Source organism: Plutella xylostella, chromosome 15, assembly GCF_932276165.1.
Source record: "Plutella xylostella chromosome 15, ilPluXylo3.1, whole genome shotgun sequence".
Lineage (NCBI taxonomy): Eukaryota > Metazoa > Arthropoda > Insecta > Lepidoptera > Plutellidae > Plutella > Plutella xylostella.
Window position 1 is genome coordinate 10,607,315 of NC_063995.1, and position 16,437 is coordinate 10,623,751.

Sequence of the window (16,437 nt, forward strand, 5' to 3'; positions counted from 1 at the left end):
CGGAACCCTACAAGCAAACCGATACGCCTAAACTAACTTGGTCATCTTCTTTGCGTGTGGTGGTATTATTATTAGAATATGTACTCTGTCTGCCCAGGGTGCCAAATTTACTACTGAATTGATGCGTCATCGCTGGGAAAAGAGTAGAATGGCCCATTTCTAGGTTAGCAATTATTTATCAATTTGTTAACCAAAATGAGCAATTCTACTTTTTTAATTATAACACGAAGTGAAACGATTACGAAGGTTTTCACCCACTTTTTCGCATACTGAAACAATTTAACTCTACAAACACGAAAACCTGCGAAGAAAAAGCATACAATTCGTATAAACCGGCGTGAATAAATACGGGGTTTCCGTTCCCGGTAAATTACACGAAAACTTTCTGTTTCAATTTCAATTGTTCACGAATTTCTGGGAAATAATGCAACGCAAACAATACACTCGGTTCTCCCTTAAATTGCATGTTTCTGCATATCCAAGACACTGTACATGACCTAGTGGACTGAAGCTGGTTGACTTGCAATTGAAGTTTCTCTTTAGGTTTAGAAATTAATCACAAAATGTTGAACAGCTTAGAAGAACAGTTTAAGTGGTCTGTGATAATTACTGCATCAGTTTTGTTCCTTGGGGTGGTTTCAGGAAAGTCTGTGAAATGTAAGTGAATAACATTTTTTTTATTAAGTAAACATTGTAAGAAAGTACTAAACGTGAGAAAATTCAATAAAAATATTAGGTATGTACTTAGTAATGTGCGAAAGTATTTTTTTGGTTCGGACATAGTCGAGATGCCAGAAAGTGGCATGGAATATTTCTTTTATCCCCGTATTCTAACAGGAAAACCTTTAAATGCGAGTAAAAATCCACACAAAAAAGTTCCAGGGGTCGATGACGTACGCACACTACCCACTCCACTTGGCCTGACTATTAATATTATCTAATCGTCCCGTAATTTTCCATTGCTGGATATAGGCCTCTGTTTCAGCAGTTGGAAGCAACACTCAGGCTCATTTTTTTATTACTTTTTTGTGTGTGTGGCAAGCTCTTCTTATCACCAATATGGAGATGAATGTCACCAATACGGACGACCGAATGGCGTAGTGGCTAGTGACCTTGACTGCTATGCCGAAGGCCCCGGGTTCGATTCCTGGCTGGGGCAGTTATTTGTTTAAAGACAGACTGATATTTGTACTCGGGTCTTGGGTGTTGATATTTATATTTAGTATGTACCTAACTATCTATGTATTTGTGTAGATATATCAGCTGTCCAACACCCATAACACAGGTTCTGCCTAGCTTGGGGTCGGAAAGCCGTGTGTGAGATGTCCCCACATATTTATTATTTATAATATGATAAGAAGAATAAGAACATCCTCTATACATTCTCAGATAACTTCGAGGAGATATACCAGGAGGCGCCGTGCCTGGCTCGCGACGGGCTCTGCACGCCGCTGCACGAGTGTCCGATGCAGTCGCGCTTCCCCGCCCGGGGGCTGTGTCCGAGACAGCAGGACCAGGGCATCGACTGCTGCAAGGAATGTGAGTGCGAAATAACCTGAACAACGTTAAACCCCCGATATTTAACAGTGAAATTCGCATAACTTTTGAACGACTGAACCGATTTTTATGAAATATAGCAATTCCTGCGAGCTCCACTTCGCATTTAAAAGTTTTCCCGTGGGAATTCCGTGATACAAAGTAGCCAATGTTCTTTCTTAGGGTCTAGACCACATATAAGTATACCAAATTTCATTCAAATCCGTTCAGTAGTTTTGCCGTGAAATATAAACAGACAGACAGGCACAGTTACTTTCGCTTTTATAATATTAGTTAGGATTATCATAGTTAGGATTAGGGTTAGTTAGGAGATACACCAGTAGGCGCCGTGCCTGGCCCGCGACGGGCTCTGCACGCCGCTGCACGAGTGTCCGGTGAGATCGCGCTACCCCGCCCGGGGGCTGTGTCCGAGACAGCAGGACCAGGGCATCGACTGCTGTAAGGAATGTGAGTGTCAATACGAGTAATAACATAACCCATAGACTTAGTACCTATATACTGGCGTAAGTATATACTAAGTCTATGACATAACCAGAGTTAAAAAAAACTACGGTATTTAACCCTTAACCTTTGAATGGCTTAATCGATTTTGATATAAGTAAGTACTACTTATAATAGCCCTCTTTTTTCAGAAGTTAGTAACCACATAATATACTTTTAAATAGTGGAGTATATATATATTGAGGTAGTTTAATTTTATTATAATGACTCAGATACTGACAGTACGGTGGTTCTAATGCGACTACCTGGTCTACAAATCTATTTTTATGTTGAAATAAACTCCCCACGCCGTCGCGCCCTCTTGTTACTAAACTTGCTAATTACGAGTAACCTTTCTATGCCATATACCTAGTAGGTTTATTTTGGTCCGGTACAAACTATACCCAGTACATTTCCACGTTTCCAGTGTCGTCAAAAGCGTGGGCGTGTGAGAAGCAGGGCGGGTCGTGCTTCCCGGCGCGCCGCCACTGCTACAACCTCGCGACGATGGATGCCGAGTGTCCGCCGGATTACAGCTGCTGCTACATACCAGACTTGGCATAGTGAGAGTGTTTATGAGAGTGTTATTTAATCTGTAACTGAATATAAGGAAAGAAAGAAATAAAGTTTTTTTTTTACCTGTATCAGCAACATATATAACAAACATGAATGAATGAACACTAAACATACTTTGATTAAAAACGAGCTATGCTATTAAGTACAGACTCACAAATACATAGATACGTTAAACTTATTAAACAATTATTTTTTGTCGGGGTCAAGAATCATATAAATACTCTCAAATAGTAAACTGTATGTTGAGGTAGTTTAAAAAGACACAGATATTGAGAGCAAGTTTGGTTCTAGTGTATTAAATCCCATCAAAAACAATACTTGTCAAAAAAAGTTGTTTTTTTTGACAAGTATTGTTTTTGATGGGATCTCATTTCTTTTTGTATTTTGTAGACTGTTCTACTTTTTTTCTTTTCTGTACCTTCTAGGTACCTACGTAGGTGCGTTGACTTAGTTTGGTAGGTACCTACTACATACCTAACTACATAAATTGCAATTAGTTTCCAATACACAAAGTTAATTGTACCTACATTAAGAAAATTTGACTATAAGTGGTAGCACTGGTAGCCTGGTGTGCTTTGTCCGTAGGTAGGTAATCCATCCTTTGCGGATTTAATTTGCATGACGGGAATTTTTTGCTCGATTTGGCAGGGCACTACCGTGCGCCTATATTTACTTGGTGGGGGCACTTCCGTGCCCCCAGATATGTGATTATGAAATTATTTAAGCAGTTATGTACCTATCTAGAAAACTGGACCAACATTGAAAAATTTTACTCGAGTTGGTGGGGGCACTACCGTGCCCCCAAATATTTTAGTTTTCCCTTGATTCATACATCAAACACTACTTATATTCCAAATTTGAAGCTTCTAGGTCTGCTAGAAGTGCCTTAGAATTTTTATGATCGGTGAGTGAGTGAGTGAGTGAGTCATTGACAAAATTAAGAAACTTTGACCCGTTATAATTGTTAAACTACTGTTTCAAATTTAATGAAACTTGAAATATACCGTGTCTTTACAATGCCTGCATGGTTAGTGAAAATTCAGTCTTCTAGTTTTATCCACAACGAAGTTACAGGGGGTCGAAAATGGCCTGAATAAATTGCTTCGAGAAAAGGATGGTACGGCCGTGCCTCTTTTTTGCTCGACTTGGCGGGGGCACTACCGTGCCCCCAGATACCTAGTATATTTTGGTCCAGCACATACTACACGTAGTATATTCTGGTTCCCAGGACCATGGATGCTGAGTGTCCCCCAGATTACAGCTGCTGCTACAAGCAGACTTGGCGTAGTGGTGACTTATTACACCTTAGATTTTATACCCTTATAACATTTAGGTACTGAGTAGAGCGGCGAGACATTACTGGGATTAGCATTCGTTCAATTGCTAAATGAATGTGATGTAGGTAAGTAAACTCTGTACAATCCTGGTATAATACTTATGTTAACGGTTAAATGCAGTTTGCGTTTATTTACAAAAAGACGTTACATACTCATAAAAAATCCTTTATGTTTTCATATTTATATAGTAAGTATACAGCTTTTGGATCACACTAAATGCAACGAGCCACTTTACCAAAAATATAATTATGAACAAACAAAACAATCCAAACAACACAAACACATTCAATCTTACACAAATTCATGTTAGCTTAATAAGGTAGGTACTGCTGCTGGAAAAAAGAATGTAAAATGTAGCGAAGTCAGTCTGAGAGCTATACCGACACAACTGTGATATAATTTCCATACTACATAGTCGAAGAGGGGCGTCGAGACTTTGACAAGGAGAGAGCTAAGAAGCAAAGAGATTTGGGGGAGGTAATTGATAATTTTTGTTTAAGGTTTTCCAAATTACGCCCTGAATTTGATGTCAAAAGGTTCTATTCTATATAACTAAGAAATATGTGACAGGTAGATGATGTATAATATGTTTTAACATGTATAATACTTTTAGCACATTCAAACCCGAAATATTTACCGTAAAACACGACGTTAACGCCATTTTACAGCAAATTAATTCGTGTCGTCCAGTTCGTCAAGAACTGGACAAAGAAAATGATACAAAGATTAATAAAAAGGATTATAATTAAAAGCGTTTACTTCCGTATTGTAATAAAAAGCGTTTACTTCCAAACAACAAATATACTGAATGCATTCTTTCTATATTAACGTTTTTTTAACGGACCCTCGGAAACGTTGAGTAAGTTTGAGGTCTTCAAGTTGTTTGCGACAATCGACCGTTTTAAAGAGGAGAATGGTCTCCCAGTGTGTATATTAAGTGTATAAACAGTGGCCGCTGGCCGCTGGGCTAGGTTCAAGCCACGTATGTCCACGACAGCACCGCGATGCCGCATCAGCGTCGCTTGTGACATCGCGGTGGCCGTGTTTATGCGCCGGGGGCGAACACGTTTCATTATTATTCAGAACACAATCTTCGCTGCAACAGCTAAGCCCCAAAGATTTCGTGTGCTACAAAGATAAATGCTCCCAGCGATGGAAGTTTCCGATTTATTTAACACCCACATTTGTTAACTCAATCTCTACTCTGAAGTTAGAATTCTACGCTGGATCTATCGGTGAATCGAGTTTTGTGTTATTGTTATTGGAGAAAGTAGTAAGATGCACGTTGCACGATGCAGTTCGAATTTGATAAGAATGTGTGCTAAAAGTTATCCTTATGTACGTGTATATGCTTGCACTTATATTTTTAGTTAAAATAATGATATATTCTATTCTCTGGAGGGGGGGGGGGGCTGTAAGTACTTACACCTGGTTCTCTTGAATGGAATATTTGTGCATATTATCCAGATGCTCTACCTGTCTTCCTCACCATTTCTCAACGCTTATCCGACTGAGCTAACACCGCTCTAAACTAATTATACATTTAATTAGCAGCAGAGTTTACAAAAACTACCTATTACCTACCTACCTATAAAACTAAAACATCTAATATAAACAGTAAATCCATGTAGCGGTAACGAGATTTTATTCAGGTAAAAAGAATGTTTCAAATGCATTTATTACCCAAATTATGATATAATTAAAAGGAAACGCTCCCAAATACGCCACAGCATACACGGAATTTAAAAGATCTTATTTTATAAAACCTTAATATGATGAATGTTACGTCGTTAAGAAGTTCTTAAGTCCCCCTAAGAAAGTTATTTCAGCTGTAAAATGAGTTGAGTATGCGAGTTTAGTTCACGTGGGTGCTGGTTTACTTTAATTTTATGCTTGTTATAAGCTAAGGTTTAATACATGACACCCACCACGACTGTACGCGAAATAAGACTTTTCTGAAGGAGTTATAAGGATCCAGCCAGGGCTTTGATTGCGGAACAGCTTTCTAAAATAAATCTTTTATGCATAAAGATACTAGTGAAATAATTATCTACTTAAGTACCAAATTTCAACCTATAGTCGACGTCGATAAACTCGTTTAATGCGCGTTCCAGCAATCACAGCGCTGTATTTATGGCGCATCGCGATATAGTGACGTTTATCTTCGTCCATAACGAACATAGACTTAGTATATACTGGCGTAAGTATATACCAAGTCTATGATAACGAACCCGTGTACCGACAGGTGCTATTCCAGTTTTGCTGCTATGTCTTTTTGATATTCGGAAATTCCCGCTGGGAGTGTGACAAATCTTGGAATAACTTCGCCAACAACGTTCAGCGCAAAGTTTATAATACAAGATATGACGGCGCTGTCCGACTGTAGCGTCGTCATTCCAGACCCATAGTAGTATTATGCACTTCACGCTACAAAGAGCCGAGTCTTCGGGCCAGAACATTATTCACAGGCAAGAGAATACGGTTCACTGCAAATAACTCTACCTCGGGGATCTTTCTACGGAGATTAATGGCTCAGCAAACAATACAGGACGCCTACAAAAGAGACTAAGTACGTGTTGCGCGACCACTTGCGTACCGTCCCGCGAGGTTTGGAGGGCGAGTTGTTGCTGATATCGCATAGATGGCGCTGAGTGTTGAAGCTGACATAAACAAGGATTAGAGATAAATAAAAGCAAAGTCTCGTTTAGCAGTAATTGTACTAATTTATAATAGGAAAAATATGGGAGATTCTGAAGGAAAACTGGCAAAACGAAACAGTTTTTCGATGATAGTTGTATGATAGTTTTACAAAATAATAGGAAATTTATAAAATCAAAATAAATATCCGGTTCAGAATATTCAGGCTCAAATTTAAAGCGGTAGAGTTATAAATACTTACCACATTTTACAACAGTATAATGGTGTACATCACACTGTGTTTTAGTGCGGGATTGAAATTACAAAAGACGAATTAAGATAATACAAACTCGGCTCGGATATTAAAAGGTTTGTGATAAGATGATTTGCAACGCCTTTGTGATACAGTGAATCTCGCTAAATATGAGCTATCGATGCCACACGGGAGTGCGTCGTGCGGAATAGAACACGCTCTGTCGATTTCCCCCTATAAGTCTTAACAACATGCATCCCGCATGCCATATGATGCGTTGTAGCGACGGACGGCGACGCAACGCATTGCGTTAACTTAGCGGTGATCTCAATATCGTCTCTTCTTCTCTGTTGTCGACCTCCTGACTACGTTAAAGCTATACGAATAGGTAGGTATCTAATAATTTTCTTTGTACATGCAAAAAAATACACGTAATACAGTCATTTTTTTCAACATATTAAACAGAACTTATCTGGCCCTCCTGAAGAAATACGATATTGCATTCGGTAGCCTCAACATCTGTCAACGGGTAACTGGGTCAGTTAACTCGGTCTAACTCCATAATAAGCCGCACATCCCACACTAAACTATATTCGGTATATCTGACCTGCGTCCCCTGACAAGACAGCGCGCGTCGCCGGCCACCAATCCTTATTAAAACTCCTTGTGGCGTCCCCTCAGGGCTCAGAATTGAACATAATAGTTCCCAACTTAGATTATTCAACATATCACAACGTGTAGTTGCGACTAGCTAAAATAACCCGTATTGTTTTAACGGTAAAGGCTATGCAAGAAGTAAATTTTAAAAGTGTTTAAGAAGGTTTGGACTATTGAAGCGGTGCTGATTCGGATAGGTTTGAAAAAGTTAAAGGTTTGAGGAAACGAGGGTCGCAAATTTATAAGTTTGATCTTTGTTCGCTGGGAAATTATTTAACAATGGAGATTTCATTATTGTATTCGTCACTTATCTATCAACTTCATGAACATTACCGTTATGCCAGAAGCCTTTTATTGCTCTACATACCTGTACAGTGTACATATACAGGGTGTTGCAAAAAGGGTACACTAAGCCGAAAGGGGGTGACTCAGGGGGTCATTCTAAACAACTTTTGTTCTAGGAGTTTTGGAAATTCACGAAAAAAATATATCCTTTCCATGTTATCCATAGAAACTTTGTGACGTGACTTTTTACCATGGAGAACGATTTTTTTTCACGTGTCCTTTGAAAGAGAGCGAAACACATCCTTATCCTAATCCTAACTAATATTATAAATGCGAAAGTAACTGTGTCTGTCTGTCTTTCTGTCTGTCTGTCTGTCTGTCTGTTACTCTTTCACGCCAAAACTACAGAACGGATTTAAATGAAATTTGGTATACATACGGTATAGACCCTGGGAAAGAACATAGGCTACTTTTTATCCTGGAATTCCCACGGGAAAACTGTTTAAGGCGAAGCGAAGCGCGCGGGAACAGCTAGTATGTTATACTTTTTCATAATGACTCTGAGTTTTGTAATCTTGTTTCAGTTATTCAATACCTACTCGGCATAATAATCCTAATCCTAATCCTAACTATCCTAATCCTAATCCTAACTAATATTATAAATGCGAAAGTAACTGTGTCTGTCTGTCTTTCTGTCTGTCTGTCTGTCTGTCTGTTACTCTTTCACGCCAAAACTACTGAACGGATTTAAATGAAATTTGGTATACATACGGTATAGACCCTGGGAAAGAACATAGGCTACTTTTTATCCCGGAATTCCCACGGGAAAACTGTTTAAGGCGAAGCGAAGCGCGCGGGAACAGCTAGTAATTAATAAATAAATAAACTATCTTGGTTGAAAGTGCGATACATGGATAGTTTGGGTAGTTCTTTGAGCTGATATTTCACTCAAAGATATTGTTGGTGCACATCAATCGGTTAGTCATGAATTGTTCTACTTACATAATATTTACCTACGTACGTATTCGTGTGTGTAATAAATCGTCCTGACATCGACACGGTCCCATAATTAAATCTGTGTCGCAGTTGCCAACCGGACATTAAATGATTGAGTAATTTCATTGAAATATTCAGTTTTATTTTATGCAATTTACCAATTTTATCATGCTCTTGTTTCGCGCATTTACGTGACATTGCAGTTATGACATCAAAATTTATGAACACTGAAACTGAATAACAAGGCTTTGGAAAATAAATATATTTTGGTCATTAATAAAAAGCACAGATGTTAGTGCGCCTGTGAATTTGTTTATATAACATACATCGCATTCCTATTCGAACAAATCATACAGATACAGACCTAATATTACAAAACATGTTAAAGCGTGGAAACACAATCAGTCAAATATAGCGTGGGACGCCCTTCATCTGCAGCAGCAGGTCCAAGGTAGTGGCCAGTGGTGGTTCTACGACGCATGACGTCGCCTATCGCCCTGTTGATAATAAAATTACGGATGGCAACCAGTTGTAATTTGGAACAGACGGTGAGTATGAAAACGATATAATATAGGCTTCGGCAGACTTTGCCATCTTTACATATTGAAAATGTGTATGTAAGTGAAAAGCTATTTACTTACCCATAAATTATGAAGAAGCTAACGAAGATTTACGGCTGAAATTCACAAAAGCATCAAATAACCTCTGAGATAATATGGTGTAATTCAGCTAGTCTCCCCGCTTTACCATCTATATGCCTTTATATATTTCTATGCGCACCACAGTCTAAAAAAAGACACGCCATTTCAACGCCTTACTTCGCAGTACCTAATCACTGCGTTCCATACTTTTGCAGTCTGTGGCTTCTTAATAGATGGTACTGGTTTGAGGGCTCTTATAATCTGCGTCGTTAATAGAATATTAACTCGATGTCTCTTGTGGTGAAGTTGACAGTATCCAATCAGGTTATCTCGAGTAGCGAGGAACTTTGGAGAATGCAGCTAGGGAGGCATTATACGGAGGGTTGCATCGTATAATTTACAGTGAAACTATAAAGTCCTGAAATTAATGTTTGAGGAACTAAAATTTTCAGGAGCCTGGCACCATTAGAAAAGAAACATAAAAGTCATAACAATTGTTTATGTCAATAGGCGGTTGGCTGTTTTTTTGAATTTTCTTATTAATTATAAGGATAATCTAGATAAAAGCAACAATTTACGCTTGGTTGCAATTAGGAAGATGAAGAAAAATATTCGTAGTCAAGCTAGTGAAGTTATTTATCGAGTTTTTATACAATGTTTAGCGGAACATCAAGCTGGACACATTTTGTCGAATTTGGAGGATGTTTACGCTCGTACAACGTGTATAACGGGTATGTAGCATTGTACAAATTGTAATAACTCATTTTTTATTAGTACCAATGCTTCATTTATCGATAAACCTAGGTTTAGAGCCCAAGTCGAACATTGTTTACGTATACCACTGATTGAAGCATTCATCTGGTTTCAGTTGAGTCAAACCTTAACATTTTGATACTTGAAGATATATTTTTTGTTTACTAACTAAATTCACATTGTGTGAATTTGGGGGGCATTGTGTAACTCAAAAAGATTTTTTTATTTTATTTTATAGTTATATCGGACCAGCGTGCCAAAGAGGGCAAAATATGGAATATTTCTAACTCCGAAGAAACAGAACTGGCCGTCCAAAAAGAGAAATTGATGTCTTTACTATGTGTGCCCTTCGTCAACAGATCCAGTTTTTTTATACAGTTGTAATAACGTTATCTAAATAAATATTTATTGGTTTCACTATTAGTTATTGTTATTAGTTATTTGTTAGCCTTCATATTAACACCTTCTAGCTTGTATAAGAGCTTTTTTGTGGATGGTAAGTTGTTTTTAAAATACATAAATAGGTAGGAAGTTAACAGGCAAAATTTCAAGTATCAAAGTCAGTTATGTTTCGCTATATAGGGTTGCTACATGAAAGATAGCAGTGCCCTCATTTAATTTCAGGACTTTATAGTTTCACTGTAGCTGCATCTCGTGTGTCGTATGTGCAGTTTTAGATTTATCGTGATCTTGTACACTTTCCGTTGGATCTCTGTGTCAGTGCAGACGTGTGTCACATCTTATTTTAATAATATTTTAATTTTACAAAAAAAATATTTATTTTAAAAAATCAGTCCATCCTATTTCTTCTTACGATAATCCTCATAAGTGCCAGCAGCCATATTGGTTTAAGAGCGGGAAGGAAGATCCCTCAGGAGCCTCAGGAGTCTGATAATAACAAGTCTCCTAACCCGAAGTACCAGGACTACATGAATTAAAGAAGCCACGAATATACTAGCGACCTCTAGTTTTGGTGAGTCGTACTTTTACGAATCATTGAAAGCTAATTAGCTAACCCTTTACTGGACAGAATACGATCACATTTTTGACTGAGATAAGTAACTGTCTGGTTAGCCTAGCCGTACTTGTCTCGGCTGCTGAGCGGAGCGTCCATGGTTCAAATCCACCTTGATAACATTCTACACATAACCACTTTTTTAATTTTTACGACACTAATGATGCCACTACAACATTCGCCAAAGGGACTGAGTGCCTCAGAAAATGATATATCAACCCCGGCTAGTACAAAGCAACAAGCTAGTGGTTCTACGTTGAATATCACGCACCGTAATAGTAAGCGCATCCGTATGTCTGATGACGAACAAGAGGACAGCCTAGAATCATTCAAAAAGGATATCAAACAGATGTTGGGGGACGTGATTAACCAGCAAAACGAGCGTCTTAATACTTTGGAGAAGCATATGACTGAAATAATTGAAAAAAACAACCAAGACATTGGGACTACTCTTAATTTTATGTCCGAACAAATAACTGGTATACAATCTCAGATCACTCGGTTGGAGAACGAAAAAAAATCAACTTCCGTGGAAATCCAGCAGCTCAATGACAAAATTGATATCTTGGAGAAGAATATGAGAAAATTCAACATTGAACTGCGCAACATCCCACGTAAGGTCAAAGAAAGTAAAACAGATTTATTCAATCTCTTTCAGTATCTATTTAAATCTCTTAATATTGATACTTTATACACGGAAATCAAGGATGTTTACAGAGTGCCTAGAAAATCTGATAAAAATAACACCACGATGGTGATTGTAGAGCTCTCATCCACGCTCGTTAAGTCAAAAGTTCTGGACGCTGTGAAACTATTTAATAAGAATAACCATACAGACCAATTAAACACAACGCATTTGGGACTTAAAACCTCAAAGGAGCCGATCTTTGTGTCAGAACATTTGTCTCCTAAAACTAAGAGAATTCATTATAAAGCACGGGACTTAGCTAAAACTGATAACTATAAGTTCTGTTGGGTCTCTAACGGTAATGTTTTTCTAAGGAAGGATGAAAATTCTCCACACATTCTCATAAAAAGCGAAGAATTTCTTACCACCCTTAACAAAAAAGAAAATAAAGCTTGACTAGAGCTGGTTTATATACTCTGCATGTTGTTTGTAGTTGTAATTATGCAACATTATGTAATGATTTTTTTCTGTACCATTTTCATTGTTTCTTCACTAGTAATGTTAATGCATGTGAATTATGAATTTTGCTTTATTATCGCTAATTCTCATAATTGTAATATTGATTTTGTTATTTGCCCAACACAAATAATCACATACCTCTCACTACCATCTAGTCTAACTTTAAGCACAGTATTACTCACTTTCACCCATCTACATGATAGCTTGAACTATTTGCATTTTTGTTTTATTAAAGATTTTTCATCGACGAGTGAAGCTCGCTTTTCGAAGGAACTTTTACAAACATCCTACTGGAGTACTGGAACTTCATGGTTAATTCTATCTTTTAAATTCGCTGATTTAAATAAACTTGTTGAAGAAATAGATCAAGTTTCGGTATCTTCTGCCTATGTTTGTAATGCTTCTGATTGCAAAGGCCTTATGCCGACCAATCTAAACTCATTCTCAATTTTAACACAAAATGTACGTAGTATTGGTTGTAACTTTTACGGTTTCTTAGCACTTCTAGAGCAAATTGATATTAAATTAGATATATTAGTATTAACTGAGTGCTGGTTATCATGTTGTCCTAATATTCCAATTATTGATAATTATGACCACTATGTCACAAAAAATGTTTCGAACCAAAATGAAGGGGTGGTTGTTTATGTTAAAAATAATTTGAGACCCTCTGTTCAAGAACCTTTATTTAATCAAGGGAACTGCTTAGTTTTAAAGTTTAATGATGTAGCAATTATATCAATTTACCGTTCCCCCTCATTTAAAAATATCGATACTTTTCTTATCTCTTTGTCTCTTATGTTTTAGATAACTTGTCATCCTTTAAAAACATTGTAATTATCGGTGATATTAACATAGATATCGCGCCTGATAGTCTTACTTCCGACTCTAGCTCATACTTAAATCTATTGGCTTCGCACGGACTACTACCTACGCACACGTTCGAGATCAAAGTAAGTCATGTCTGGACCACTCGTTCTTAAAAACGAATGCCCCAGCGGTTACCTTGGTGCCCCAAACAACGCTTACTGATCATAAGGCCGTACTTCTATTCCTAACTAATGAACAAAAAAGATTCCATCCACCTAAGACACAAGTAAACTATAACTATAGTAAAATTTCCTCTGACCTAGAGCTCATAAACCTAGACTATATTTATGATTGCACTGATCCGAATCTATCTTTAAATTACCTAATAAAATGAGTTCAATCTGTAATTATAAACAATACCAAAGTGAAAAATATCCCTTGTCGTAAAAAAACCATTAAACCTTGGGTAACGCCTGGTCTATTGAGGTGCATAAGAAACCGGGATCGACTTCATTCTAAAGCCAATAAATCTCCTTCTGATCTTGTGGCTCAAGCAATATACAGAAGATATAGAAACTTTTGCAACTCTCTTCTAAAAAGAATTAGGATTCAATATGAAAAATCTTTGCTGGATAAAGCTGGGAATAATAATAAAAAGATTTGGAATGTTATTAAATCTGTAACCTCCACCGTTAAACCAAAAAACTGTTGTAATGAACTGCTCTCGCTGGCTCCCTCTCCCGACAAAGCTGTGGATCAAGTAAATCAGTACTTTAGTTATGTTGGGAAGACACTTGCAGATAAAATTCATAATGCGGATTTTAATGAACTCCATTATAAAACCAACTAAAATAGTCTACTCTCTTTTGGACTCATAGAAACTACCTATGATGAGTTAGAATCGTTGATCATTTCCTTAAAAAGTGTTTGCTCTGTGGGAGTGGACCAAATATCGAACATAATTATTAAACAAAATAAAACTACACTGATACCGCCACTCGTTCACATATTTAACCTTTGCCTCACACAGGGTATTTTTCCAAGTATGCTCAAAAAATCAGTGATTATACCTATACATAAAGGAGGGATCAGGGACCGTGTGGAGAACTACAGGCCTATCTCTATACTTCCCTCTATCTCAAAATTATTAGAAAAAATTATAAATACTAGACTTACTAAATATTTAGAACATAATAAAATACTTTCAGACAATCAATTTGGTTTTCGTAATGGAAAATCAACTGATGATGCCGTCCTGACATTAACAAATTATGTCTCAAATAAACTTGACAAAAGAAAAAAGATAATTGGTATCTTCTTGGATTTAGCTAAAGCTTTCGACACGGTCTCTGTTCCCATCCTAATACTAAAACTTGAAAGTATTGGCATAAGAGGTGTACAGTTAGATCTTTTCAAGGACTACTTAACCGACAGGACTCAGACTGTTAAAATCGGATCTCATTTGAGTGGTGAGCTGCCTGCGGGCCAAGGTTTTGGAGTCCCACAAGGCAGTATTTTGGGCCCTACACTTTTCCTCATCTACATAAATGACCTCTGCTCTCTCAAACCTCCCCAAGGCACCATCATTACGTATGCTGACGACACTGCCCTCCTTTTCTCTGCCGATAAATGGGATGAGGTTTTTTCTGCTGCTCAAATGGGTCTTGATATGATCTCGAATTGGTTACAAAAGAACTTCTTAACATTAAATGCAGACAAAACAAAATTTTTAACATTTTCCATTCGCTCGAACACTCAACCAGATATGACATACTCCCTTACAGCTCACCGCTGTCAATCTTACAATTTGTCTGTAAATTGTAACTGCACATCATTACAGAGAACTTCATCTATCAAATATTTAGGAAAAGTCATAGATCAACATCTTAACTTCAAACCACACATTAATTTATTATCCAGTAGAGTCCGTAAACTTATTTTTATTTTTAAAAACCTGAGAAATATTGCAGATCCTCATATTTTAAAAAGATTGTATTATTCCCTATGCCAATCACTTCTCACTTACTGCATAACATCTTGGGGTGGAGCACCGAAAACTAATCTCCTACCACTTGAAATTGCACAAAGAGCTGTCCTTAAGGTATGCACTTTCAAAAACTTTTTGTATTCCACGCAGCTACTTTACGAACACTGCCAAGTTCTTTCAGTTCGAAAACTTTTTATTCTTAATTTAATTTTAAAGCAACGCTCTTTAACGCCCTTTATTAAAAAACTCAACTCCAAAAGAAGAAATTACCAGGTATGTCAGCCCGATCACTCTAATACTGCTTTCGCTCATAGGTTTTTTCCTTTTCTTGGCCCCTATATTTACAATAAAATCAATAAAATTATTTCTATCCATAGTCTTCTTAAATCTAGCGCAAAAAAAACTGTTGTAAATTATCTTTTAGACCTAACATATTCCCATACTGAATTAATACTAGAAGTCCAGCAGTGAGTAAGGTATTTTTATTATATTTATTTGTTATGCATTTTTATTTGTAAAGTACTTATTTAAGAAAGTAAATCATGTTTTTCTAAGTTATTTCTTGCCACTGGCATATTTCCAAATATTAATGTTTATAATTGTGTTAACAATATTACTTAAATTTAATATCCCCCGTTTTACCTCATGTTTTACAGTAATTTTAGCATAGTTTGCATGTTAGTATAGTAATATTAAGAATATAACATACCTAGTACCAATGCTTGTAATTACCAATAAGTGCCCTAATTGGAAGAGTCTGTCCTCTGAAATACAGAATTATATTCTAGTTCAGATGGCAATACTCAACACATCTGTACCTTGTAATTGGTTTAATAAATAAATTATTATTATTATTATTATGTTGTGTCGTTACCGTCTCGGGACCATGGGGTCCCGGGCATTTGGAAGGCGTGCATGGGGCCGAAGCCAACATGTAGAGGCCCGTTTGACAACATTAATCTATATGAAATGTGACACCAACCGGCGATTTTCCCTGTGTAAACTATAGAGTAAACCCAAGGAAAATCCCCGGTTAGTGCAGGACTATTGTAGGATACGGAGAAAACTAATACAGGGTTATGGAAGGGGGTAATTATTATTATTATTAATCAAATTTTAAATACATTTCATACTGACAGGTGACCAAATAGGTACGTTTACTTAGCGTTTAGTGAAATTCCACTTTAAGCTCGCTATGCAATTTGAGCGTCACGCTCGCCTGCTAACGAGTGATCGGTTCTCCTACTGGGAATGCAGTCTAAGCTATCCGATACAAATCGTATATTTTCCTTGAAGAAACAAAAAT

The 16,437-nt window shown here is 37.2% G+C and overlaps 2 protein-coding genes across 2 annotated transcripts; both read left to right on the forward strand.

The window, feature by feature from the left end:
* Positions 1-520: 520 nt before the first annotated feature.
* Positions 521-1,559, forward strand: LOC119691184 (U-scoloptoxin(19)-Sm1a-like). The gene is made up of 2 exons (XM_048625712.1): positions 521-657; positions 1,390-1,559. Exons 1-2 carry the CDS (start codon positions 564-566, stop codon positions 1,557-1,559), a joined length of 264 nt encoding a protein of 87 aa, XP_048481669.1. The 5' UTR covers positions 521-563.
* A 9,791-nt stretch (positions 1,560-11,350) lies between these two features.
* LOC125489573 lies at positions 11,351-12,271 on the forward strand. Its single transcript, XM_048625713.1, has one exon. The coding sequence runs from the start codon at positions 11,351-11,353 to the stop codon at positions 12,269-12,271; it is 921 nt and encodes a 306-aa protein (XP_048481670.1).
* Positions 12,272-16,437: the final 4,166 nt, after the last annotated feature.